Source organism: Hippoglossus stenolepis, chromosome 7 (assembly GCF_022539355.2).
Source record: "Hippoglossus stenolepis isolate QCI-W04-F060 chromosome 7, HSTE1.2, whole genome shotgun sequence".
NCBI classification, from domain to species: Eukaryota; Metazoa; Chordata; class Actinopteri; order Pleuronectiformes; family Pleuronectidae; genus Hippoglossus; species Hippoglossus stenolepis.
In genome coordinates, this window is record NC_061489.1 from 11,458,080 (window position 1) to 11,485,102 (window position 27,023).

At 43.4% G+C, this 27,023-nt stretch overlaps 1 protein-coding gene across 1 annotated transcript in view; it reads left to right on the forward strand.

Moving 5' to 3' along the window:
• The window catches only part of flt4 (fms related receptor tyrosine kinase 4), a 43,694-nt gene that overhangs the window by 12,195 nt on the left and 4,476 nt on the right, over window positions 1-27,023 (forward strand). Inside the window, exons 2-23 of the mRNA XM_035160844.2 lie at window positions 3,691-3,787; window positions 5,530-5,804; window positions 8,014-8,159; window positions 8,285-8,450; window positions 9,900-10,039; window positions 10,113-10,284; window positions 11,435-11,552; window positions 11,694-11,878; window positions 13,243-13,408; window positions 15,159-15,294; window positions 15,880-15,988; window positions 17,130-17,489; window positions 17,985-18,131; window positions 19,484-19,615; window positions 20,480-20,586; window positions 21,146-21,281; window positions 21,751-21,855; window positions 22,073-22,186; window positions 24,115-24,203; window positions 24,777-24,939; window positions 25,024-25,118; window positions 26,843-26,965. Coding sequence (XP_035016735.2) covers window positions 3,691-3,787; window positions 5,530-5,804; window positions 8,014-8,159; window positions 8,285-8,450; window positions 9,900-10,039; window positions 10,113-10,284; window positions 11,435-11,552; window positions 11,694-11,878; window positions 13,243-13,408; window positions 15,159-15,294; window positions 15,880-15,988; window positions 17,130-17,489; window positions 17,985-18,131; window positions 19,484-19,615; window positions 20,480-20,586; window positions 21,146-21,281; window positions 21,751-21,855; window positions 22,073-22,186; window positions 24,115-24,203; window positions 24,777-24,939; window positions 25,024-25,118; window positions 26,843-26,965 — 3,281 coding nt within the window. The remainder of the gene's footprint in view (window positions 1-3,690; window positions 3,788-5,529; window positions 5,805-8,013; window positions 8,160-8,284; window positions 8,451-9,899; window positions 10,040-10,112; window positions 10,285-11,434; window positions 11,553-11,693; window positions 11,879-13,242; window positions 13,409-15,158; window positions 15,295-15,879; window positions 15,989-17,129; window positions 17,490-17,984; window positions 18,132-19,483; window positions 19,616-20,479; window positions 20,587-21,145; window positions 21,282-21,750; window positions 21,856-22,072; window positions 22,187-24,114; window positions 24,204-24,776; window positions 24,940-25,023; window positions 25,119-26,842; window positions 26,966-27,023) is intronic.

Below are 27,023 nucleotides of genomic sequence, written 5' to 3' on the forward strand. Positions count from 1 at the left end.
TAGGGACTTCTTTGCCCTCTCGTGTTTGACACCCGTGCTGCACTGTGATAGACACATCAGTCGATCCTATTGTGCGTTGGATTGATTGCATTTCAAAAAGCCAAACTATTGTCTTCCCTTCAAGGTTGAAATGCTTCTCTTGCAGGGTTTCCCCTCCCAAATACAAACATGTCGAAGTCTGTTCCCTCAGGGTTTGCCAGTCAGTCGTGAATAATAAAAAAAAAAAAACGTTTACAATTTGCTTTCTGTCTGTCAGGGTGCAATTCCTCAACAGATTGTGAGGGAAGCATCCATCATTGAGACTTAGCTGCAGTCAGGATTTAGCACCGAGCTCATCACTCTCAGTCTGGTACATTTTCCCATGATTCCCCCTGTTAGCTCTCAAAGATGTGTCCTTGGATTATATGTTTAAATTACAGTGTCTTTTTAAATAGTTCTTATTATTTGTTTGTAGAAAAATATAGAAAGTTATACAGGATCTGTGGAGGTGTTGTTATGCTATTACTAGAGGATGCCAAATTATAAAATTCTCAATTACCAAACAGGTTATTTGACATGGCCTTTAAAATACATAATTTTTCGCTTCATTACAAAACCATCAGAAACAAGGTTTTTCTGATCTTTGGAAGGTGGCATAATCCCAAAATATTGGGTCAGGACATTTTCCGAAGTTTGCCATTTACAAAGAAGAAGAATGCAGCGGGAAATTGTGCAGGTTAGACAAGTTCACAACAACAGGAAAATCCCCGGAAAGTTCCGACGAGTGGTGGCGTCTGGGTAGAGTGTTGCATATCGACACTGGTGTTGGCCCTTATGACCAAAAGCTCTCGAGTTCCGTTGTCTTTCCAAATCTTTAACCTGTATGACACCCCTTTTTCATTCGGAGATATTTGTATGTTTTTGTTTATTTTGAGTTTTGCATCTGTTATTCTCACATGGGCTCAATTTCCCCCAGATATTTTACTTTACTTCCTATTGCTGGCAGGCAAGGTTCTGGAATTTGACCAACTGACTTGGACATTTGCATTCTCACATACAGCTCCTCCGGAAAATGTCAAGAAAATGTCTGTAGTTCAGTGAAAGCAGCTTCTACTTCTCCTTAAAGATTCAACAGGATGCAAGGAGATGAACTCCCATGCTCTCCGTCTGTGTGAAAGAAAGCAGTGAACATGTGAGCTGTCCGGACACAAAAGACCTCTCTTGGGGTGGGTGGACAGGCTGTGTTTGTCTTCACAGCATTTCAGGTGTGTTGTGTTGCAGCGGGGTGGTGATGGGACTGAAGCTGGAGGCAGGTTCACATCTGAGCCGAGACAATATGTCGGGGGAACTTTGCTTCTCCTCGGGGGTTATGAGTTATAGAATTGTGAAGGTTTAGGGAAGGAATAACCTGCTGTGAGCCAAGCTGGGAAAGATTCATCGACTGCCGCCACTTCCCACCGCCCAAACTCCTCAATATGTTTGTTTTGTATCAGTACGGCAATATTAGCTGTTGCACTTTCACTCAAGTCTTATTTTGTAGGTTGTATGTGGTTTTAAATAATAGTCGTTACATCTCTTTTAATCTCCGCACACAGATAGAAACAGATGGTGCTTGATGCTTTTGTTTCCTCAACTGTGATTCCCAGCAGAGATTAACAAGGCTTCAGGACGTGCACTGTTTTGCAGCAACTCTTTTTCTGTCATGTTTGTTGTTAGATGTGAGACATGTCACACGTGTTAATCTTTTTAACCAAAAACAAGTACGTTAGTTTTAGGACATACTTGTGTTTCGATTTGTGAAACATGTGGGAAACCACGATGATTGACCAAATTTGAGGAAATGTTGCGGCGGGTTGGACAACGTTCGGTCACAGGAAAAAGGTCGTACAGAATTCACATGGATTGGTTGAATTTGCATTGTGATTGGGATATCACAACATCCTGTTGAAAGGTTTTAAATTGGGAAAATGCTCTTATCCACTTATCCTCATATCTAAACTCTCTACATAAACATTAAAGTGTGGAATCATGTTGCAGTGACTCCAGAAACTCAACAATGATCCTATCTACGAAATATGATTCATCCAGCACATAACACAATGCTTCAGTTTCATATGGATAAAAGAAATAAGATATAAAGTATATATGAGTTTAGAGTTGGTGGTGTGAGGCAGTTTCTCCTTGTTTAATTTTGATAAATTAAGCTTTCACCATCCATCCATTCATCTGTCCACCCATCCATTATCTCTACCGCTTGTCCTGCAAGGGTCACAGGGGGGAAGCTGGAGCCAATCCCAGCTGACAATGGTCGAGAGGCAGGTCGTCATTAATAGTACAGTTTTATTGAAAACGTTTTATATAAATCAAAAGTAAACACATAGGATTTCATTCAAAACCAGGAGCAATGTAGAAGAATGCCATGCAGCAGACAAGTGGCCTGAGTACTGTCATACCACCAAGAATGGTCGGCCCTGTTTAATATCATTGTAGATCATTTAGAACTTACACAAAACAGGTTGAAGGACAAATCGAAGCTTTTTGATCTGACTTGCAGGGTAAAGGTTTGGGATAATCAGACTCTGCATATTGTCCCTTCAATTTATTCAAGACAACGTTCTTGAACCTTGAGTTTCTGTCTATTTGCAGTATTGGAGGAAACCCCAGGCCGATGAGTCTCCTTCCATTGGGACCAGCCTTTACTGTAAACATGATTATGAAAATATTTACATGAGAAGAGCGTTGCTCTATTGTGCTCCCTGGGCAGCAGGATGTGTCGGAGGAATGAGCTTTGTATACAAGACTTGCAGCTGTCCAGAACACTGGGTTTTGATTGGCACCAGGTCATAGTGAACTGGCTCTTGCTGCTGTCTCGCCTGTATTACACATGCCTGAAGATGTGTGAGTCAATGATGTAAAAAACAATATTCTCTGTTGCACATGCCAACTGACCCCAAGCACTGTTTTTCTCTTTCTGCACAGGAGAGAATATTCATTGGAAGTGTGTAAAATATTGAATGTAGGCTTCCAGATGGTAATGTTGCTGTTCTGTATAATAATGATAATAATCCTGCTGGAAACGTACAGTGCATTAAATACTCCACACATGTCACCGTCACTTTCAGGACAAACACTACACTGAGTCTGTGATGGTGAAAAATGGTAATGGTTTGCTCTCAGAAAGCAAGCCGCTGCACACCCCAGTCTGTGCCCGGTGTGTTTTCATCTCTAATGATATCCAGGTGGGGTGCAGGTCACCTTTATATATGATAGACTGTAGGTGTGTTGTCTGACTGGGCTCTAATGGCACCCTAAGGGGACTCTGGGACGGTAATGACATTCTAGACCGGCCGTGTTAACCAAGCAGAAGTCAGTGAAGTGAATGCATTAGTTATGAATCAAGGGTAAATGTTCTTTGTAGCAGTTCCAGAGGAGGAGGCCGGGAGCTCGGAGCAGCGTCGCCTCATGAGTGGGCCATGACTTCTCTGTCTGGGTGTTCTCGTCGCCAGGGACCAGGCATTTTACCCGCTGTTTGCCTTCCAGCTTGTAAATGTAATGAACAACGTGCTATCTGAGCCGCTGTCGTGTCGGATTTCAGATTTCCGATGTGTTGCAGAGATTTGACAGCCTAACCAGCAGCTCTGTCAAAACCGCTAGGTCCTGAGCGACCCGTGTAATATGAATCTAATGCATTTGGTGTGTCCGCTCCCTCAGGTCTGGTGATTGGCTTTTCTATGACTCCACCCATCCTTGACAGCTCCAGAGGCGACTTAGTGATTCCAGTCTACGAAACGCTGACTATTACATGCAGGTAATGTATGTTTGTTTGTGTGTGTGTGTGAATTAAGAATGCTATAAAAGCAGATTTATAGTATATGCAGAACATTGCAGTGGCTGTGTGGGATTTATTACATTTGATCAAGCACAAATATGAGATACTTACATATTACACTTTCACATTTCATTTCACTGTATACTCATGCTCCATTGCAATTCAGAGAGAAATATTATCATTTTAAAAGTAATTGACAGATATAGTCACTGGTTATTTGCATGACCAAAGCTAATGCAATGTGATGCATTGCTATATAGACTAAGGTGTTATTTGACTTTTTTTTATGGTTTCACTTACTCGCCTTAAATAACAAGAAAAAAAACAAGCACATTTCGCAAATGATGATATTTTCTGACATTTAGTGAACAGATTAAACGTAATAATCAGACTTATTGATAATGAAAATAACCACTAGTTGCAGCCCAATCTGAAAAAGTAAGCCTCAAGCAACTGTAACAGTCAAAGGTTTTTTTTCCAGTCAAACAAACAAACCGAGGACTAGTGTGACCATCACAACATTGTTTTGGCCGATGTCCAACTTGTTCTCTCATGGCTGCCGAGCACAAGAGGTTCACTTAACGGTCACTGGTGTCATTAATATCAAGGGTTTTCTGAATGTTACATACGGTACGTTTAAGTTACATGTTTAATGCAACTCTTTTACTCGTAAGTATTTTAAAGAGGATGTTACTGTTATTTTACTTCAGTAAAGGATCTGACTACTTCCTGCACCAGTGATTCCTCGATACTATTCGAGAATCTCTGTGTAGTCTGTCAAAACTGCATTTTGTCTTTGTGCTCTGATGGAAAATAGTCGCATGAATTATATTAATGGCATAATAACAGGTTTACTCGGAGGGATTTAAAATATGTACAATATTCAACACCCTAAAAACACCCACACACCAAAATACAAAAAAGACCATATTCTATAAGACGCACTGGGACGTTTCTTTCTAAAACAAAGCCAACGCTGATAATAACCAAGTCTCTGTGAGATATGAATTCACTCATAATAACCATCCTTTATCCTTATGAAATCTCTGCTCCGCTATCCACTGCCAAGATGTCATTCCACTAACCATTTTGTTTCTGTGCCACAAAAAAAAAAAGCTGTCTTTGGAAAGCTGTCGATACCTTTGGACTTCTCCCAACGCTTGTCTTAAATAATTGTTTGCATTTAAACCTCAAATTTTCACCAAGCCCGAGGATCTTCAGGGAAAGGAAGTCCGTTCCATTTTAGTCAATTAAGTCTTCCCAGTGAACAATTTTCCAAATTCTAGATAGAGGGACGCTAATCACGAGGGATAGAAAATAACCCACAGAATTCTTCCATTGTCCTCAGTGATTATTGCAGATATTTCCAGTCATCACATTTTGGCACTGTCTGCAAAATGTGGACATTTGTTGTTGGCGGAGGCAGGTGGTGAAAGCACAGCTATCGGTTTTCAGGCTGCAATTACTCAATCTCGCTCATAGTGCCTCCAGGTTAACATGTCCACCCATAATTGCATTTATGTGGCACAGCACAAAACAAGCACAGACACACACACACACAAACTTTATTCTCAGCTGGTAGTGACATGAAACACATGATGCCTAGGATCTTTTAATTAAATGAAGATGATAAATAAATAAATAAATAAATAAACCTGTGGATGATGAGTTATGATCCTGACCCTGATTCTAATGTAAAATATGTTCAAAAATCTCCTCAGGGGACAGAGCACTCTGGCCTGGGCCTGGCCTGATCAGACCCTGGTGGGACAGGAGCTAACCGACCGGCAGGCCCTGCTGTCGACCCCCAGGGCCCCCGGGCAGAGGGTCGCGTTAGTCAGCGAGTGCCCGGGGCAGCCTGGACAGCCGTACTGCAAGAGGCTGGTCCTGAGCGGCGCATGGGGCAAAGACACGGGGTACTACCGCTGCTACTACAAGGATGTCAAGGCCATCATTGACGGCACCACCGCCGTCAGCGTGTACGTCTTCATCAGGGGTGAGCCGAACTCATGACTCACTCACCTTGCTGCTGAATGAATCATTTGAATTTGTGTCCTTTAGGAATGTTTCAATATTTCTCATGTTTTTAGATTTGACATAGTGTCAGGGTCCAGTGCATAAAATGTTTTCAGCTCAGAAAAATACATCTTTTTCTGTTGCTAGCACTGCAAGAAGTTCTACAGTTTGATTCCCAGCTCTTCCTGTGTGGAGTTTGCAATGTTCTCCCACGTTGTCCCTATGGGTTTTCTCCGGGAAGTGGTTCTGCTTCTGGTGTTAATTAGAGACTCTACATTAGGTGTCAACGTGGGCGTGAATAGTTGTGTGTCTCTGTTTGTTGGACCTGGCCTGGGTGTCCCTCGCTTCTCTCCCATTGGCAGCTGGGATTGGCTCCAGCCTCCCTCTTGACCCTCGAAGGATAAGCAGTATGGACGATGGACGGATCATTTTATCCAGCTGTGTCATTCCCATGTCCGAACTTGTTCTGTGTTTAATGAGAAGGTGTTTAATCAGCTGCTTGTGCTGGTCTGCAGCTCTTTGGCTTGGCTATGTGGACCATTTAGTCTTTTCCTTGGGAGCCTCACAAGAAAACCATAGCGCTCCTACCGAGACACATCTCCTGTTTGAATATGACTTCAATATCAAAGCCACCCGTTCGTTATTAGAAGTGCAAGTTGTTGACTTTGCCGCAGCAGCACCCTGGAAGCTGGCCGGAGCAATGTTTCGGAAATTAGAGATGTAAAGCCTCTGATAAAGGTAGGAATGAGCAGTTCATTCACTTTCTCTAATTAGAGAAAGGATATAATATTCATATATAAATTTTGAAACGTAGCAGCATCGCTCTCTCTTTTAACCCACCTTCTCATCGGGCTTTTCATGTGATTTGCGATATCGTCAAATCTGATTAGACCTGCACAATAGTACGACACCCCGTGGTTTCACGGGCAGCATATTCGCTTTTCCTTAATTTGTTTGATTGTGCTGTCGAAGACAAGTAGATGGAGGTGTGGATAGAGAGACTGATGGTTGTCATGTTTCCAGCTGACCGATCCACTCATGTGAAACGGCTGTTTATCCCTGCTGACAAGGTGCCAAAACAGTTTCCACAGATCTAACCAGGGGGCTGATCAGAAGCAGATGAGATTGCGGCCGTAAATTAGGCCCAGTGTGTGGGGAGATGAGAAGGGCCGCATGTGGATTCAGTTAGACGGGCAGACCTTGACCCTTTACCCCGTGTGTGCTCTAAACACTCAAACACACATGTGAATGTAGAGCAATGCACTAATGTGCTGCAAGTTTATATTGGCTGGCATGCACGCACACAGGCAGATGCAAAATATATAAACACTTCCTCTTACACATTTTCACCTACACACACACACACACACACACACACACACACTCATATACCTCATACTCTGCAGACTCGTCTTGCCCCGGGTTGGTTCTCTCCTCTTCTGAGAGCAATTGCAGTCAAATACTTCCAGCGATTTATTGTGAAAAACGTACACTGTGAGGAGTTGTGTATTATTTCTATTACCTGCTCATATTGAGGTCGCCGCCGGGCAGAAATATAATCCTCTCGATAAGACCCTTTGTACGCCCCCAATACAGCAGCTTGAAATGATGCAGAAAGAAAGTGTGAGAATAAGAGAGGGCTTATCGGAACAAAAGCAGGAAAAGTAGAAGAAGAAGTGAGCAGGTTGTAGTCGTACAAAAGTTGCTGCCAGTGACAGGAAAGCCTGGGAGATAAGCATTTTAACAGAGTGCGCTCATGCTGTGGGAATATTGAGGTTTTGTAATGATAACAGATGCAATGTAAATCGCTGACAGTGTCTGTGATGTTTATCAAAAAGCCCTGCGTGACAGTAGCTGTGAGTCTCCGACGATAAAATGAGAGACATCAAGGTCTTAAAGGATGAAACACAGGAGAGATATTTCCCAGCAGCAGACATCTCGGAGGATTAAACCCCTCGGCTGTCTGTTTCTCAGCTGACACGTAATAGCGGCTCCTAATGCTATTTACTGTGTGAGGACAGAGTGAGCGGCGGCATTACATGGTAATCATGATAAAGTCCATGTCGTGCGTGTCATTATCGAGCTGTGAGAGATCTGTCTGTCCGTTCATGAAGTTAACTCTGTGATAGCCGCCATTGTCCCGGCTGCCGTCAGGGTTAACATCTCCCTGTCTCTGTATCTGCATCCAGACCCAGAGAACCCCTTCCTCAGGCGGAGCAGCAACGTCGATGGCCTAGCAAGTGACCTGGAGACCATTTTGATCACCCGCTTCCACACGCACGTCACAGTGCCGTGTCTGGTCACGGTGCCGGATCTGAACGTCACTCTCCACGCGGTTTGTCCAGCACCACAGATTCCTCTTTGTTTTTCTCCAGCTGAATCTGTCAAGTTGAGATTTAATTCACGATTTGAACCCATGCAATTTCTTTTATTTAAATGTCTGTACGTGTATCATTTCAGTATCCCATGCCTCTAGAGACGAGCGGGACGACGTGGGACAACAAGCGGGGCTTGTCCATTCCCAAACACATCATAGACAGTACGCAGTTGCTCATTGGAGTCTTGTGTGTCGCTACTCTGGGTGGCAAAAGTTTTCAATCGACCAACTACCTGATCCACCGTGCAGGTACAAAAACACTATTTTTACAAGGTTCAGACTCCTGTGGTATTTCAGTCAAATATGGAGACTTATAAAAACCTTAAAGATATAATTTGTAACAATTCTTCATTAAAATGTCAAAAACGACTAGACTCGTTATATATTTTGTTGACATGTTTACTTACATCATCCAAATTGTTTCTAACAAAACCCAGAGATTTTTGTCGCCTTTTAGCAAGCTCATATCTGCTTTACCCGTTACTTTGCCCGACTCCTGAGGATCAAATGACGTGTGACAAACTCATTTTCCGGAGTTTATCCGGCCAGTCTCCTAGTATATAAAGTCCACAGAATGTCCGGAGGAGCCGATGTGAGAACACAGCAGGAGATCCCCCACAGGATTCACTGTGACTGAGGGGTGTGTTGAATGAACTTTCCAACACACAACAGACCCAAAGATTTAACCGACTAAAGAACACAAATCTCTCCTGAACACTGCAGGGATTTCTGTGTTGTTGTGAATGCATCGGAGCGGAGAATCTCCTTCTGTGTTGTTCATATGTTTAAGGGAAACTCTAAAGAAAGTCCCGACCCAAGTCTGTGGACATCCTCTGGAGTTCATGTACTGCACATATTGTAAGTTTAACTTAAGCAGCTACAAAAACACATGTGACCCAGAACTGTAGATTTAAGGTGGTGCCCTTATTGAAAGAGGCTTACTTGTCTACAGCGTCTACATAACTCTGCATGGCAGTCCCTAAGCCAATTACACCTTAACGTTGTCAATTTGAAGAATTTTACTTCATCTTATCAATTCCTTAAACTTTTCATGTGATGACGAAAGAAGAAAAGAAAAGAAAAATCAAGAGGAAGGAAAGGAAGAGACGTCGAGACATAATTAAATTGTAGGAAATTAAGATGATGAGATGAGGTTTTTACGTCTCGCTGGGAGTGAGCTCTGTGTGAGATCAGTCACGTCTCACTTCAGACGGCCAAAGGACACACATACCCTCCGTTGCTGACCAAAATTAACAGCTACATCAGACAGAGGAGAAACTGAGAGCGAGGCTTCACTCAGAAAAATGATTGGAGCATTTGAACAACACAGTCGGCTGCACGGACTCCACCAGCGTGTGTCCAGTGACTGCAAAGATAGGTGGCCTGAATATCAGACACCTTGGCTCTGCTTTGTTAGCTCTTAGCTTTTCTCTCTTAACTTGAGGCTTTGCTGTATTCCACTTTAATTTCGCTCACTAATATACAGCATGCCACATGAATGGAAACAGTCTGAGCTTGTGACAGACGACTTTTTTTTATGGTGGGATGGCTCCTGTGGTCCAAAGGAAAGTCATTTCCTCTGGTCGAGCGAGGAAGGAAAAACTGCTGACGATGTCGCCATGACCTCTCTCACTGTCCTCCTCCCTCTGCCCCTCTGTTTCTCCCTCACCCTTTTTTCTTTTTCTCACCCCCGGACAGGAACTGAGATTTATGATGTCAAGCTGTTTCCTGAGGACCCAGTGAAGCTGATAGTGGGGGAGGCCCTCACCCTGAACTGCACAGCAATGGTGGAGTTCGACACAGGGGTGAACATTGAGTGGTCGTACCCCGGCAAACAGGTACGTAGCAGCCAAGGTCGTTTGTCTGAAGTTAACGAAAACCTACGTTTCAGAGTCTCTTTCTTCTCACCAGAAAAACAGTTGGGTGGACCCGAAGCCCTATCGTGAAGCTCTGTCTCAGGCCACAGAGGTTGTCAGCATCCTGACCATCCACAGCGTGAATGTCACAGACACCGGCCCGTACATCTGCAACGCCACCAGCATGGGCGGATCTCAAAACCAACAAACTCAGGTCATTGTTCACGGTAAGAACTGGCTCTGAAGCGTGCACATTTACCACCTGGCCCTTTATTTCACATCAGCCTGTAGGCCCAAATGTCATATTAGCCATGGGTATCAGTAAATAGATATTAGCCAGTGAGACGGTACAGCAGGGCTTTGACCTAAATGCTTAAAGGTTACAATATGCTAACATGCTAACATTAAGTAGGTATAATGCTTATGATGTTTTTCATGTATACTTTTGTTCATTATAGAACTAAACACAAAGAGCAAACAAAAATATTACTTTAGTCTTCATGAGTCGTTTGAGCTTCCTGGATATCTTCAATTTCAATGTAATGTGGTGACATTGACCAGAGATGCGTCTCACTTCCTCCCACTATCCCGAAATGAAGCTCAAATATCCCATGTATACGAACACAGCCATCTTGTGCATCTGGAGCCAGTCTGTGCAGTAGTGACCCGGGTTATGGAGCAACAGTAGTGAGGTCCTGCCGATACCGTCACTCGAGCAGTCAGTCTCAAATCAAATCGTTTACCAGAAAAATGAACATATGCGTGATAAGGACTACCTAAAATGACAGAAGCCCTCTTCGCAAAATGTATTTGAAGACTTTTTTTCTTTGGTCCATGTCCAATCCTCTAACATGGAGGAGGTCAGGCCGAAACTGCAGCCAGCCACCAGGGGGTGATTGAAATGCTTTATCTTCACTTTCGGGACCCAGTCATGACGTCCATCTTTATATACAGTCTATTCCCCAGGCCAACACTGCCACCCTACAGAGCTAGCATGGTGAAAAACGTATTAAAGAAGACCTGTGTTACTTGCTGAACAATTACTGGTGAATACTTAAATTCGGTTTAACAATAACACAGAGTAACAGTCTTTGTTACCATTAGTCTATGTAACAACTACTACTACTACCTTCAGAGCAGTGAATTGAGCAGTGGGCTTTGCTTTAACTTTTCATTTGTATGAAGAAAAATAATCTTTCTGGATATTTCTATTCACGTTTTGGACAAATACTTGTTTTAGTGCCTTACCCTGAGTCACCACCCTTTGCAAATGTAGAAAGTTTATACATAATAGGTTTTCAGTGGAGTGTTAAGCTTTGATATTCAGACTTGAAGCAATACCGACTTCATAAAACATGTGAATGTATCTTCCTCCAGAAAGGCCATTTATTGACCTCGACTACAGGAGTGGCCCCGTGGTGGAAGTTACCGCCGGCCAGAAGTCATTCAAATTACAAGTCAACGTGTCTGCCTACCCAACGCCTGAAACACAATGGTAAGATAAGTCCGTCTGGTGAATCCATTAAATGTTATGGGCCAATTCAAAAAGCATAATTAGGCCTCCCATAGCTGAGGTTTCCATTTTAATTCAGGGCAAAGCACCTCAGCAGGAGTGTGTGTGTGTGTGTGTGTCCAGGTATAAAGATGGAAAGCTGATGAACCATCGCCCAGAGTTTAAGATGAAGAGGATGAGGATTCACCTGAACCATGCTTTGGAGATTAAAGAAGTTTGTCAGGAGGATTCCGGGATCTATATGGTGGTGCTGAAAAATCCCGCTGCTGCGCTGGAGAGGAGGCTCAACATCACGCTTGTCGTCAACGGTAACTAGTGTGTCAGTCTGACTCACGCCATTTGTTCTGTGTGCAGTAATTGTGCAACAGATAACTTTCCTGTCACAAAACAGTTCAGGGCAAGGCACATATTTTGGAGTTGTTACAAACACAGTAATGAAGGTGTTGTGGTAAGTGCTTGACTTTAAACATAAAGGTATCATCCTGATGTTCTGTTGTGAGGTTTGGAATCTTTTTTTGTCAGGAAAAAAGCTTCAGTAAACAAAAGATAGAGAAAAGATTGATGGTGACAGATTCAACTGTAATGGGCCCTGTTGATTTTACTGTTGTTCCCACTTAGTAGTCAATGTAAAAAACTGTTTTGCATACATTTCAGGTATTTGGTCAAAATATGCACAAGCATGTTGGTTTAATCTGTTGTTCTCTTGTGCAGTAGTCATTATAGACATTAGACATTGTAGACATTCAGGCTACATCCACACTAATATGTTGTATTTTCAAAATGCATCATTGTTGTTACATTCACACCTGGTGTCCACACAGTATTATGCAGCATTTTAAACGTTTTGCAGCATTTTAAACTTTTGCTGTCCTGGCTCCTAAATGGTGGAACGAGCTCCCCATTGACATCAGGGCAGCAGAAAGTCGACACATCTTCTGCCGCAGGCTAAAGACACATCTCTTCTGACTGCACCTTGGTTAAGAAGATGATGTTTAAAAAACCACCATCAGCTCTGGTGTTTATATTATATAAAATAAAATAAAATGAAGTTTAGTTGTACTTAACTGAAGCACTTGTAGTTTGGCTTTTTTGATACAAATTGTACTTACTTGATTCTTGCTGTTCTGGGTTTGTACCCTCATGGTTGAAAGCACCTATTGTTAGTCGCTTTGGATAAAAGCGTCAGCTAAATGAAATGTAATGTAGTGGAAACGGTGCCTGCCCGTTTTAGTTTGATGATGCAGTCACTTGCATTTGCTCCCTGACTGGGTCAGATCAGTCATGACTCAACCACTAGCTGATGTATTGGGCATAAGAGATTTGCCTTATCATTGTTCTAAGAAAATAAATCCTCGCACTTGCTTTCTACCATTGCTGTTTCTCGTTTGTAGTGTTTTCTGCAAATAAGCAACCAACTGCAAATGGTCATGTGATTTGCATTTTCAGGTGTGTTAGTTTACTTCTGATAAAGAGCTACTTCACTCATCTGGATTTTTCATTTTGAAACTTATTTGTATGGATGTAGCCTCAGACCTATGAGTGGAAGTAACGGGACTGATAACTTGTGGAGGTTGTTGTCCTGTTCTGGTCTGTGTCAACATACTGTACACTGGGACAGGTCAATGACCCTAAATATCACATGGAGGAATTAAATGCATCTCCTCTTCCCTAGTGCCCCCACAGATCCATGAGAAAGAGGTGGCAGAGCCGTCCAGTCCGTACCCGAGTGGCAGCAGCCAGACTCTGACATGCACCGCCTATGGTCTCCCAGCTCCCAACATCAGCTGGCAGTGGAGGGCCTGGGGCCCATGTGTTCTCAACAGCACCCGAAGCCGACTGTAAGAACAACTTCTCTCACACTCAAAACTCAGGACAGATTTCTTTCTATTAGGAAACTTTTTATAACCAACATGGGAGCAGGTAAGGTTTGATCGAGTGGGATGCAGTGTGTGAAGCGTTATGTGAGAACCAAATAACAAGAAGTCGTCAGCATGAAATTAGTGGCTCAGTGGAGACGAAAGGGAAGGGATGTGGAAGATAGAGCTGGTGGAGAAAGAGAAGTGGAGGTGGATGAAAAAAAGCAAAGATGAAGAGAAAGGTGGAGAAGTAAATCGATGTCGAACCTGCTGCACATAAAGTAATAATGTGCCGGTTTGATCTGCCACTCTCTGACATACATACAAATAAGGTGCTCTCTCTCTCTCACACACATACACACACCCACAAAAGCCCCCTGGCTTTTTCACTCCCCTTTTTCCATCACTGCTGAATCCCACAAGATGATATAATGGATTATCTCGACGAGCAATATAAAATAGATTTCAGTTATTTTCTTTAAGGTCTAGTGTTGTGGCCATTGTCTACCAGCACTGTGAATATCCTTCGAATATTCACCTGCCTCCTCCATCTTCCTTCAAAGGCTAAATTTCTTAAGTTATTGTTGTTTCCTTGACCTTTCCATATGGGCAAACATCACCACGGCGCCTGCCCTGTCCTCATAGACGGTACACACTGAAACACACAGCAGCGTCAGGCTGGACTCAACTTCGGCTCCTTTCCAGTTCGTGATCTGTCTGTGCTCGGTACATCTCATATGACATTTCGTGGGCGCTGACTGATGCTCGGCTGTGTTGACCTTTTCTAGTGCATGAGAATCAAAGTCTTTTTTTATTTGATGGTCAAACATGTAGTGAAGGACTTTCAAACAAATCCGTCTGGGGTGAACAGCAGCCTGTTTAATGCACCACACATAGGCTGCATATCAAGATGGACGAACCGTCTTCACTTCCTCCCACTCATTTTGCTTTTACACTGATTAATATACGGAACTCTTTGTTGAGAAAAGTTTTAAAACATCACATTTACAGACTCTAGGGTCACACTTGGAAGCTCAGAGACAGATATGACTACAGATGATATTGGCTAAAGCATCATCTGGTCCAAAGATGGATAGCATTACAGCTCCCCAAAAATGAAACCAGTTGATTGCCCCCTGGTGGCTGGCTGCAGTTTAAGTCATGAACCCCAGTTCCTCCGTGTTAGTGGATGGGACTTAAGCTAAACTAAATCAAATAAACTAGGTCAAATGTTAAATACATTTTTATCAAACATAGTTTCTGACATTCAATTTTTCTGACATTCAATTTTCATTTATATGGTTAATGAATTTGAGTTATTTATGGATAATACCTACGGCTTGTAAACTATGAAGCGAGTAAATGAAACTGACCCTGGCCTCCCAATAGACCTGAGCTATGCCTTTAGGAGAAAAATGTGAAACAACATTTCATTTCATGTTTCATTAGCTCTGCTGTGATGCTCCCACTGAGGATCTTCATAATAACAGTTGATACTGTAGTTTTTTCCATTAGTTGCCAGGACACAGCATAATTGCCTTGGCTTTGGGTCGTGAGCTGATGCAGGGTTGTGAAATGCAATTCAGAGAGTGGCGGAAAAATTGTTTTCTCATAAAACCCCAGGATGTCTGGTGTGATGTGCTTCTGAATTCTCCCCCTCTGCCCGCTCTCTGCTGTGCATGTCGATGAGGGGACATGTCACGAGTGTGTCTCCGTTTCTCTATCTCTCCAGGGTCCGACGAGACAGGAAGGGCCGGAGTGACGGGATCGCCGACTGTCAGAACTGGCAGGACATTAACTCGGAAAACGCAATGAATGAAATCGAGGCTATTGAAACGTCCGTGGAAGTGGTGGATGGGCGAGAAAAGGTTCATCGCGGCCATTTGATTGTCTCTGTTACTTTTTATTTGCATATTCAAACATTAATAATATCAGAATATGAATGTATGATCGTAGGATGTGCATTTCTGTAAAAGAATGACAGAATGTGATCAGGGCACAATCTGGATAAAAATATATTTTATGTAAGTGGACTCATCCGTGAACTGTGATGTTTTTATGTAAGCGTCCCAAATTCTGAGCTCCATAACAAAATTTGTCAATCAAGAGCCATTTCCACAGTAGAAATATTTAGAACAGTCTTCCTCTGCAGACTTCCTGTGGGGACTGGTTCTAAACACACCCAGACACACGTGCAATACACATGCCTGCCAAATTACCACATGAGGACATACACACACACACATATACACACATATACACACATACACACACACACAAGCCCTGATGTTTTTTCAGTCACACCTGAATGAGTTCGCTTCTCGTCAGCACAAAATATATTTTCCGTGTCAGCTTACAAAGAATTACACGACAGCCGACCGTTCTTCCTTTTTTAAACATGCGTGTTCCTTCCAGATGAATTAAAATCTCATCCACCCTCTGTCACCCCGCAGATAGTGAGCAGGCTTCAGATCCGCAACGCCAGCGTCTCCGTCATGTACAAGTGCTCTGCCGAGAACAGAGTCGGCAAGGACGAGCGGCTGATCTACTTCTATGTGACCAGTGAGTGTGCCGGGGCTCCCTCAAAGCCCCCTCTAATGCATTTATACGTCTAGGGTCTGAAATATCTGCCTACACCCACAATACAATGGAGGTGAATTCGTGGTGCTCACAGCATTAGAAAATTAGATTCAAACATATTCAGACCCAACATTACTTGTAGTTTCCCCAATAGGACATGTATTGATTATTGAATAAGCCCAGATGCTGCAGCCCGAGCTAAAAAAAACCTCTACCACTGCTCCAGGTAAAACTAGAACTAGAAGGTTTTTTTATTTAGTCTATATTCATGAAAAAAATTAAATCTCTCCAACAGCAGAGTTTTGAACTTTGAAGGTTAATATACTTCAGTATCAGAAAAAACATGAAAATCACTGTGATTAATGTTGTTGGGGCTGCGGTAGTTGGCATCTCTGCCCCTGCTAAAGAAATAGTGGCTCACAGTGAGGTTGGTGTGCAGGTTACCCAGAGTATCAGGGACTCTGCAATGTAATTATTGTTTCCTCTGCCAAGGATGTTATGTTTTCACCCCCGTCCATTTGTTTTTCGGTTCAATCCTGATCAGAGGTGGAGATGCAGGAATGTTTTTTCAGTTGCTTTAACATTGTAAAATGGGGCATTTTTCAGCAAAGAAAGATTCATGGATCTTGATGAATAAAATCAGGCGTGTGTTAAGGGGATTCCTGGTTCGGGTGTTGTTTGCATGTTCTCCCTGTGCATGTATTGGTTTTCTCTGGGTACCAGATTGAGTTTAGGTTGATTGGAGACTCTAAATAGACCGTAGGTGTGAATGGTTGTCTCTGTATGTCGGCCCTGTGATACACTGGTGACCTGTCCAGGGTCTAACCCACCAATTTAAATCTAATGTGTGCCATTGTAGCTGTTGGCTTTTTTAAATGTCATTTTCCACTGCTCTGAGCACCACAAACAAATATTTCCCTGCTTTTTATTCCATTAGATTGCAGGGATAAATCTCAAGGTGAGAATAGGAAACCCTTACTACCTGCATGGCTAGCACCCGCTGATTTAGGGGGAGGTGTTGAAGCAACAGTTTAAGAAATACCAGCCATGAATGTCCAGTGCACATGCTCTTAGTTGTAAGTTTACCTAACTGTTTCACCTGCCCTTCTCTCTATGTTCAAAGCCATCCCCGAGGGCTTCAGCATGGACGTCCAGCCCTCAGAGAACCCCCTGGAGCAGGAGAAAGTGTCCCTGTGCTGCAGCGCTGACAATTACACCTACGAGCAGCTGCAGTGGTACCGCCTCGACCCCCAGGCCCTGCAGGACGAGCAGGGCAAGCCCCAGGAGCTGGACTGCAGGAGCGTGTATCTCTACGCCGACACACTTGACGGCCAGCTCTCCTTCCAGGAGCCCTCCAACAGCTGGGTCCTGGACTTCACCATCCCCTCCGTGCAGCTGCCAGATGAGGGTCATTATGTGTGCGAGGCTCAGAGCCGGCGCAGCGGGGAGAAACAGTGCCTCTTCAGATACATCTCTGTCAAAGGTTAGAGATAAAAGAGACGAACGCCCCAGACACAGACACACACATGGAGAACAGTCACTCTGACAGCAGCTAATTATAGAGAAAAGCTCAAAAGTCTCACAGAGGAGCTGAGGCTGAAATGTTGTCGGCTCTAAAATACACTCAGTCACAAGAGAAGTGCCCACGCAGCCCCAAACCCATGTCCACACATAATGGAGAGAGAGACCACCTAGTGTTTGCGCAGCCTCAATATGGAATAGCAGAAAACAGGGCTGAGAGGCTGTAGGGTCGAAACGCACAACACAATCCATTTTTCATTCATGTTGTGTTTTAAAAGCTCACATCAGTGCCTGAAGCGTAGATGTAGATTTTAAATGGATTTTTTGACTCTTGCTCTTTCATCAGTCCTGCGAGGTCCATCTGTAAATATCACATACATACGAGTCAGTGAGTTGATGTCCCTCTTCCTTCCCCCTGCTCCATCTCTGTCTTTTTGGCCCCTTCCTCTCACTGTAGCCCTGGAGGCCCCTCGGTACAAGCGCAGCCTCACCAACCAGACGGTGAATGTGACCGAGTCCCTGCGGATGGAGTGCGACGCAGAGGGCAGACCCCTGCCCCGCCTCTCCTGGTTCAAGGACAACCAGCCTCTCCACCAAATGTCAGGTTCGTGAATACACCTACACAGGTGACACATGCGTTTACACAACAGTGTAGCCGCCCACCTGCCAACCCAGCAGCCGCACACACACACACACACACACACACACACGCACACATGCTGATCTTAAAGTTTGGCCCTCGGGTTCTTGATTTAGCAGAACTCGTATCCACCCATCGGGTTATTGTGTTCAGGTCAGTTCCCAGAAAAATATGGGTTCATATCAGATTAAAGAACAGATAAAACAATAAAGGCTTCAAATTAAGATACCGACAAGTTTTGGCAGACGTTGCCATATTTCTTTTTTGTTATAATTCCATGATAATAAATGGCAATCAATACACACACACACACACACACACACACACACACACACACACACACACACACACACACACACACACACACACACACTCTTGTACTCCTACCTTAGTCAGGACACCCATTGGCATAATAATCACGGCTGCAGTTCAAATACACAAATACACGTCGGAGATTGGACTGAAATCACAAACTTGAACAACTCACTCCCCAGATCCAACCTGAGCGACCTGAGCCTGAGAGTCAGAGATATGATTTGGTGTGTATGTGATATGGGGATGGAAAGCTATTGACTGACGTACGATGGCCAGTGCATTTCAACTGCCCAGTCAGACGACAAGGCAGGAGGAGTCATTAGGATAACTTAATACTCCCCAGCCGTTATCCTAACCCGAGCCGTAATCTAATTCTAACTAAGACTTAACCCTCAAACTGCTTTTTGAAAATGTCCTCACTCTGTAAAGGTCTTCAATCAAAATGGTCCCCACAAAGATAGAATGAGAAGCACACACACACACACACAAACATAGATACACAACCACCCACTAACTCACCCACACATTCTTACTGTTGATACAACATGTCATGCAGAACCAGTGACATGAATACATGTGCGGCTGTGTTTGCTGCAGATGTTCACACACACACACACACACATAAAAACCCTGCAGGCCGATGGATACGGCTCATTAGCTTTCTCTGTGTGCGACTCCTCTTAACATCTGAAGGAGCTGAGGAGGGGGTGAGTGGGGGAGGAGAGGTGGTCAGTATGGGTGTGAGTGACAGCTGTTGCTTTAGGACGTGTGGAATGACGAGTGGGACGGGGGGGATTATAAATGAGAACTGTCGTGACGTCCAGAGCTGTGACAAGAATTTTAGAAACGGCGCTGAAAATCTTGCTGAATTTATGATGTGAAAGGTAAAAGGGGTGGCAGCCAGTCACAGCGCATTGAAGTTTGCTGTGTGTTGTGTGTGTGTGTGTGTTGTGTGTCCATGTGTGTGTGTGTGCTACTAATCATCCCGTGCCTCCTCGCAGGGATCCAGCTGCAGGATGCAAACCGCACTCTGAGTATCCAGCGGGTGCGAGAGGAGGACGCCGGGCTTTACACCTGCACAGCCTGCAACCAGCGTGGATGTGTCCACTCATCAGCCGCCATCAAGGTCATCGGTGAGACAACCAAACACACACACACACACACACACACACACACACACACACACACACACACACACATGCACTGCTTGCACTTCTATCTTTGTTGACACTTGCCCCTATACCCTAACACCCACTCATCACAACTAAACGCCTGACCTCAGCATCTTAACCCTTTGTGTTTGAAAGTAGGGACTCTACATTTCCATAATGTCCTCCCTAACTGGTCTTCACACAGACAGAAGGACACTCAGACACGTAAATATACAGAGACAGAAACACCTGAATCTGCTCACATGCCTCCACCGCTCACATGTTTTTCAAGTGCACTCAGGCTTAAAACCCCAGTCGCACGACTTCTCTCACACACACACACACACACACACACACACACACACACACACACAGAGCACAGGTCTGGAATTCACCTCTCACCAGACGTTTCACTGGAGCTGTAACCTTTGTGCTTCTGTGCTCCTGCCGTGGACGTCCCTCCACCCCGAAATCAAAGTCATCCACTGCTGCCATATCTCTCATGCAGAGTAGATAATTAAAGAGGTTCGCTGGATGTGGTTTCACAAAGAAAGCCCAATAAAGGTCTTTTTATCATATTGATGTAACCTAAAGATTTCATCTGCGAGAAAAAGACTGCAGCAATAGTTTGTGATACAGCACCCCCTACAGTCGGTAATGAGTGATATGATAAAAGAGAGAGCATGGTTTCTGATACAGGACCCCAGGTATTTAAAAATCAAATCCAAAATTAGCCCAAAACTGACAAATCCTGATAGCTCCTACAGAAAGATTCCACACAATGGTTTCTGTTATTATTATTATTTTGCTTTTATAAATGACTTAAGTTATTTTTTCTGTGTCAAGGTTCCAGTGACAAGGCCAACGTGGAGATCGTGATCCTCATCGGAACCGGAGTCATCGCTGTTTTCTTCTGGGCCTTGCTCATCGTCATTTTCTGCAACGTGAAACGGGTCAGAAAAAGGCCACTTGTGCTTTCTGTGCTTGTCTTTTTATGTTTGTGAGAAAAACTGTCAGACTATGATGGCGACACTTTAACCTCTGGCCCACAACCCGTCTGTCAGCGTTTGAACACAACCTGTTTGATGTCGGAGAGAAGAGGGTGTGTGATTTACTGTGAAGAGAGGGCTCCTGATATCTTCTGGGAATGAGCCCAATTAGTCGCTGTCACAGCGATCAGCTCCAACAACAACACGGAGCCCATAATGAGGCTCAAATGACTTTTTATTTTTCCCCACTTGTCAAAAAATTCACTGGGTGGCATCATCATCATCAAATTAATTTAGAGATTCTCCTCTGGCTCACAGCATCTCTTTCTTTTAGTGTCTACTTCTACATTTCCTTTGCCCATCTGACCTTTTCTTCTTTCCTTGCTCACATTCATGATTTTATTTTTGTGCCATGCATCCACCTACTTATAAATTATTTCCGGCTCACTCCCAGTTCAGCCCAACAGTCATCACCTGTCATCACCATCACTCTCACTCTATTCCCTCTCTCTGTGTAATGCAGGTCAACCCTGCAGACATAAAGACGGGCTATCTGTCCATCATCATGGACCCGGGGGAGGTGCCTCTGGACGAGCAGTGTGAATACCTGCCATACGATTCCTCGCAGTGGGAGATCTCCAGAGACCGACTGCGACTGGGTGAGCGACGGGGGCGAGTGGGAGAAATTGAGGGGATGGATTGAAGGATGGTTGGATAAAGAGAGGGAGGGAGGAGGCGTGTGTGTGAAGAAATATCAGGGCGTGGAGGAGAGCGAATAGATTGATGAAACCAAATTACTTTTCCATTTCCAGAATCCTTAATGGCATGAGGCTGGATCGCATCCAGCATGGCAAAGTGCTGCCAAGTAAAGTGCTAATGTTAAATATGTGCTCATTCCCAGCACAGCTTTCTTTTAAATGCCCTGAGGAAAAGCATCTGTTCCACAACTCCGACTTATGGGAACACGTTTTGCTGCAATTCAGGTTATAATTCCTGTCCCTTGTGTATATGGATTCCAGATGCATTTACATTTTGCAACCGTTGCAGCCATTTGTGTTTCCCAGTGAGACCCAAAAAAAGCAAGCCTGCATTGAATATATATTTTTGATGTTCTTTTTCCTGACATAGGAAAAGTTTTAGGCCACGGAGCTTTCGGGAAAGTAATTGAAGCATCAATCCACGGCATCAGCAAGAGCAACAGTTTGGACACAGTGGCTGTCAAGATGCTGAAGGGTGAGATTTGTCTTTGTGCTGTTCAAACTGTGTATTATGAGAAACCGCAGGAGAAGCCGCTGCTGCACCGACGTGAAGATGATCTTGATCAGAGTAAACAGCTCAGTGCAGTATGTGGAGCGTACGACTCGATGTGTCATCATAAAAACACATGTAAAAAGTAAACAATGAGATATATTTAATGCATAATATTTGACTGTGTGTGCACGTGTTTCAGATGGATCCACAGCAAGCGAGCACAAGGCCTTGATGTCAGAGTTGAAGATATTGATTCACATTGGAAATCATCTGAATGTAGTGAACCTGTTGGGAGCCTGCACCAAACCTAGCGGTGAGTAAACGCACTCACGCAGATCACAGTTTATCTGTGTTCCAAGTTTTCACAGTGTGGTCGCAGTTATTAGTGTCGTCTATTGCTCTGGTCAGTGGCTGCAGAATGTCAGTAGACACGTTTACATGGACACCAATATTCTGTTATTAATCCGATTAAGAATCTTTCTGAATATAAACAGATTACCTTGACCCAATAATAAGCAATATTCAGATTAAGACTTAGTTGCATTATGCCTAAATCACAGTATTTAAAGATGAAGGACGCGTCTCCACTTCCTTGCACTATCCAGAAAAGAAGCTAAAATGTATCCAGAGTGAGCCAGAGTCTGTAGCGATCGGGGGATGGAGCCATGGCAGCAAGGTCCCGGTCGACCAATCACAAGTCAAGCTCAGCTGTCAATCATGACTTTTCACCTTGTTGTGTACAGCATCAAATAACGAATTAAAACCAAACCTACTGGAAACCTTGAACAATTAAATAAACATCACAGTGATAAGAACTACCTAAAATAACAGGAACCACTTTGAGAAAAATCTGTACTCTGACTTTTTAGATTGGCTCATGTCCCATCCACTAACATAGGGGAGGCAGGGTTTATGACATCTCCTGCAGCCAGCAACTTACAAACAGTAACCGACTGCTTGACGACATATGCTCTGGGTTTGAGCGTAAACAAATAGAGGGATGAAATGTTGACATGAGTCAGAGTCAGACTACGCTCTGGAATATGAACGAAATATTCTATTAGCAACTCATGTAAACATCAGAATCGGAATAATGTCCTATTGAGAATAAGGTCAGAATATTGGACTTCCCTTAAACACAGTCAGTGTACCACGTGTACACCTTGAAAAATAACTACAGTACGGTTTATGTTCTTCTTGTCACCGTTACTGCTTCTATCTTTCTCCTTTGTCCCTGCAGTTATTCTGCTTTGAAAAACATGTTGTTGTGATTCAAATAAAACTTCAGGGAATGTTGCACCGTTGTTTTTTTTTTGAAGAGACGTTCACCTGCAGTCTGACCTCCTCTGAGCGGTGCTGCTGGCTCCGTTGTTACTTCACAGCGAATTCCTTTTTAATGAAGTGTTTACATCTTTTCGTCTGCCCCCCTGCAGCTTTCACACAACTTCTCTTTTTAACAGCAAACCACATGTGAAAGTACAACAGCTGCCTCTTTGTCCCCTCTTGGTCCACACATCCATCTGACCCATACGGCACATTTGTGAAGGGTGTACATCTGAAAATGTTTATGCTGTTTACCTTAAACTAAAGCAGCCAGGCAGATAATCTCAGACAGGAAGTGCTTAAAGGACGCAGCCCTGCCCCATGACTTTGAATATGGAGTGAGAGAATAAAGGAGCTCCTCGACAAGAGGCAGAAATCATGTTAATGTGTTTTATCAAGTTAGAAAATAATAATGAGAAATGTGGGAAATGAATTGTAGAATTATTATATACACATATTGTTACTGTCACAAATTGTATGTAAAGATGAACGACACGTCTCCGCTTCCTCCAATGATGTCTAAATATCCCGGATCCCGTGTGTGCAGTAGCAACCCGAGGATCGAGCCGGATACACGGGCTTGACCAATCAGGAGTCAGTCTTAACTGTTAACCATGATGTTTCAATCCGTTCTTATAGCATCAAATAACTGATTAAAACCAAATTTACTGAAAAAAATTGCACTTGGACATACATCAGTGTGATAAGAGACCTTTTAGTTTGGTCCACGTCCCATCTACTAACATGGAAATGGCGCGATTTATGACCTATACTGCAACCAGCCACCAGGGGGCGAACAATACACTTTGGCTTCACTTTTGAGGAGCCATAATTTTGTCCATCTTTACAAACAGTCTTGTACCTACTGTTATGATTAGATAGGAAATCTGTAGCTATTCAAACTGTCTGTCTCACCAGGTCCACTGATGGTGGTAGTGGAATACTGCAAGTATGGGAACCTGTCCAACTTCCTGCGAGCCAAGAGAGAGTTCTTCCTCCCATACAGGGTACGAAAACACTGACGCAACTTCTTTTATATTTGTTCTGCTGTGATCATGTGTCTGCAGCTTAACCTTCAGAAATAATCTTTTTTCCGCTTTAGTCTTTCTTTTATTGAGCAACACTCTTAATAACTCTTTTTAAGCCGTGACCCATTTTCAGACATGAACTTAGGAAAATGTCCAGAGAATAAGATCTGGGCTTTGTATGGAGTTTGTCTTTTTTCATATGAAGAACGCAACGTGGAATGTCTGGAACATCAGACAGGGGACGAGGGGGCACCTGGGTAGAGGATACAAGAGGCACAACTTGATGTAAACAATCCGTACAAACGTATTTTGTGTTTACAGCAGCTCAACACCGGCATCGGCTCTCAAATCTGGTTGTCTGTATTCTCACATGGACTCATTTTCTGGACATTTTACTCAGGGGCTGGCAGGAAAAGTTCCATAAAATGTCGAGAGCAACTGACTCAGACATTTGAGTTCTCACATGCAGCCCCTCCCAATAATTTCAGGAAAAGATTTGGACTTCAGTGCACGTGTGAATTTGCAGCTCCATTCTCTTGTTCCTACTTTCAGGATCGCTCTCCAAAAACCCAAAGCCAGGTGAGACGGATGATCGAGGCGGGTCAAATGGACCAAAGAGCTCATCAGCCGCCTTCTCCGCCCTCCCCCACTACTCCCACAAGTCCACAGCCTCCGTCATCCAACACGTCGGGTCAGATTCCTGCTGGGGAGAAAAGTAAGTGACACAGCAGTCAACTATATCACGTATGATTAGGTCATAAATGTGGCTTCATGTCTGCCTCTCTGCTCCTCTCTCCAGTGGAGGACTTGTGGAAGACTCCTCTGACGATAGAAGATCTCATTTGCTACAGTTTCCAGGTGGCTCGTGGGATGGACTTCTTGGCCTCCAGAAAGGTTAATTGTCAGCGTTATACAGGCAGAGTGTGAATGAGCTGTGGTGAATTGCAGCGGGGGTCGGCAGCAGAGGCAGGAGGTTGTGACCTACGTCATGCAGCTTCTCAGCGCTCTCTTAGTTAGTCACGTGACCATTTATAACAAGAAGCTGTGCAACACTTTACTCTTTCTATACGACATCGAAGCAGGTTTTGAAAATCACTCCAGGATTTCACAGTTTCTTTGTGTGTGATGAAAAAGAGGGTTGATTCCTCAAGATTTTCAAGGAATTAGCATTTTTTTTCTCTTTAATCTAAACTCATATGCTCAACTACATAGAAACAAATGAATGAGAGATATAAAGAAAGATTAGAATCGATGTATAAACAGAAAAGATAATCTGCGGATATTCGCTCACATTAACATTCGCTCACACCCACATAACACTTTCAAAATTCAAAATAAAAGGGGGCATTCTGAAAAGCTGTTGTAATTAACATCAAGGGTCATTATTTGGCATTTTATGTTGCAGGAAAATTTGGTAAATTGCTGATGTGTTGTTAATTGCCATTATAGACCCACAATGCAATGCTCCGCGGAAAGAAGCTACTCACAACGGCAAAACTGTGGAACAACTCTCAGTTGTCGGCACCACGTTAAACTCATTACTAGATTAAATTAGGTTGTATTCAAACGTCATAATTATAGATTCAATTCAATTCAATTCAACGGCCATATCTATAATTCTAGAATAACAGTGCATCCAAAGACAATGTGAAAGAGGTCGGTCATTGTGATCAAAGTACAGAGAATAAGCACCTGACTCTGCTTCTCTAAATCAGCTTCCAAAACCCAACCTACACACAAACACACACACACACACACACACATAAATCTTGTCCTCACTATGCACAAAATGGTCCTCACAAAGCAATAAACTCAAGTAACATTGCGTTATAACTTCTCAATGTTGTTATTAATTGAAATTAATTTAATGTTAATTAAAACGGTTAGATTTATATACAGATAGATATATATATAGATAGATTGATCGATAGAGATAGAATTAGATAGGGATAGATAGATAGATAGATAGATAGATAGATAGATAGATAGATAGATAGATAGATAGATAGATAGATAGATAGATAGATTGATAGATAGATAGATAGATGGATACAACTTTGAAACAAAGTAAAATATGAACTTGCTTCACGTCTCATCAGGTCCTTTGATGAGGGTAATTACATTTAGTGCATATTCTGAAATTAGCTTTATTTATTTATTAAATTCATGAGGTGATTATTTATATCCATATTCAGCCGCAGTCTGTCTGTGTGTGATGAATAATGGAAATTCAAATAGTCAAAGCTAAAGCAGCTAAATAAAGGAAGCTGACGGGACGCTGTAAGCTGACTGTCTGGCCCCCGTAAGGCGCGTTTACGTGACAGATTTGTGAATGATGTCAGGTCTCCTGCAGCGACTCCACAGAGCTGAGACAGTCCAGTCCCAGTCACCAACTGGCACAGGGACACAGGACACACAGACACACACACACACACACACACACAGATTTTAAGGCAAGTAATTATGAAAACTTCTAATTTGTTAATTACTTGCTCCAAATCATATCTGTAAATCACTCTTTAGGAAACAATGCATCCATGCAATCCTGCAAACGCTCAGACACACACAAACCTGTCTGCAGGGTTATGAGGTATGTGTGGTTGTGTGTGTTTCCACAGTGTATCCACAGAGACCTGGCCGCCCGGAACATTCTCCTGTCTGAGAACAACATCGTGAAGATCTGTGACTTTGGCCTGGCCAGAGACATATACAAAGACCCCGACTACGTCAGGAAAGGCAATGTACGGCATCCACACAGGTTTATCATCCATCTCCGTTTACTGCGGGGAAACATCAAAC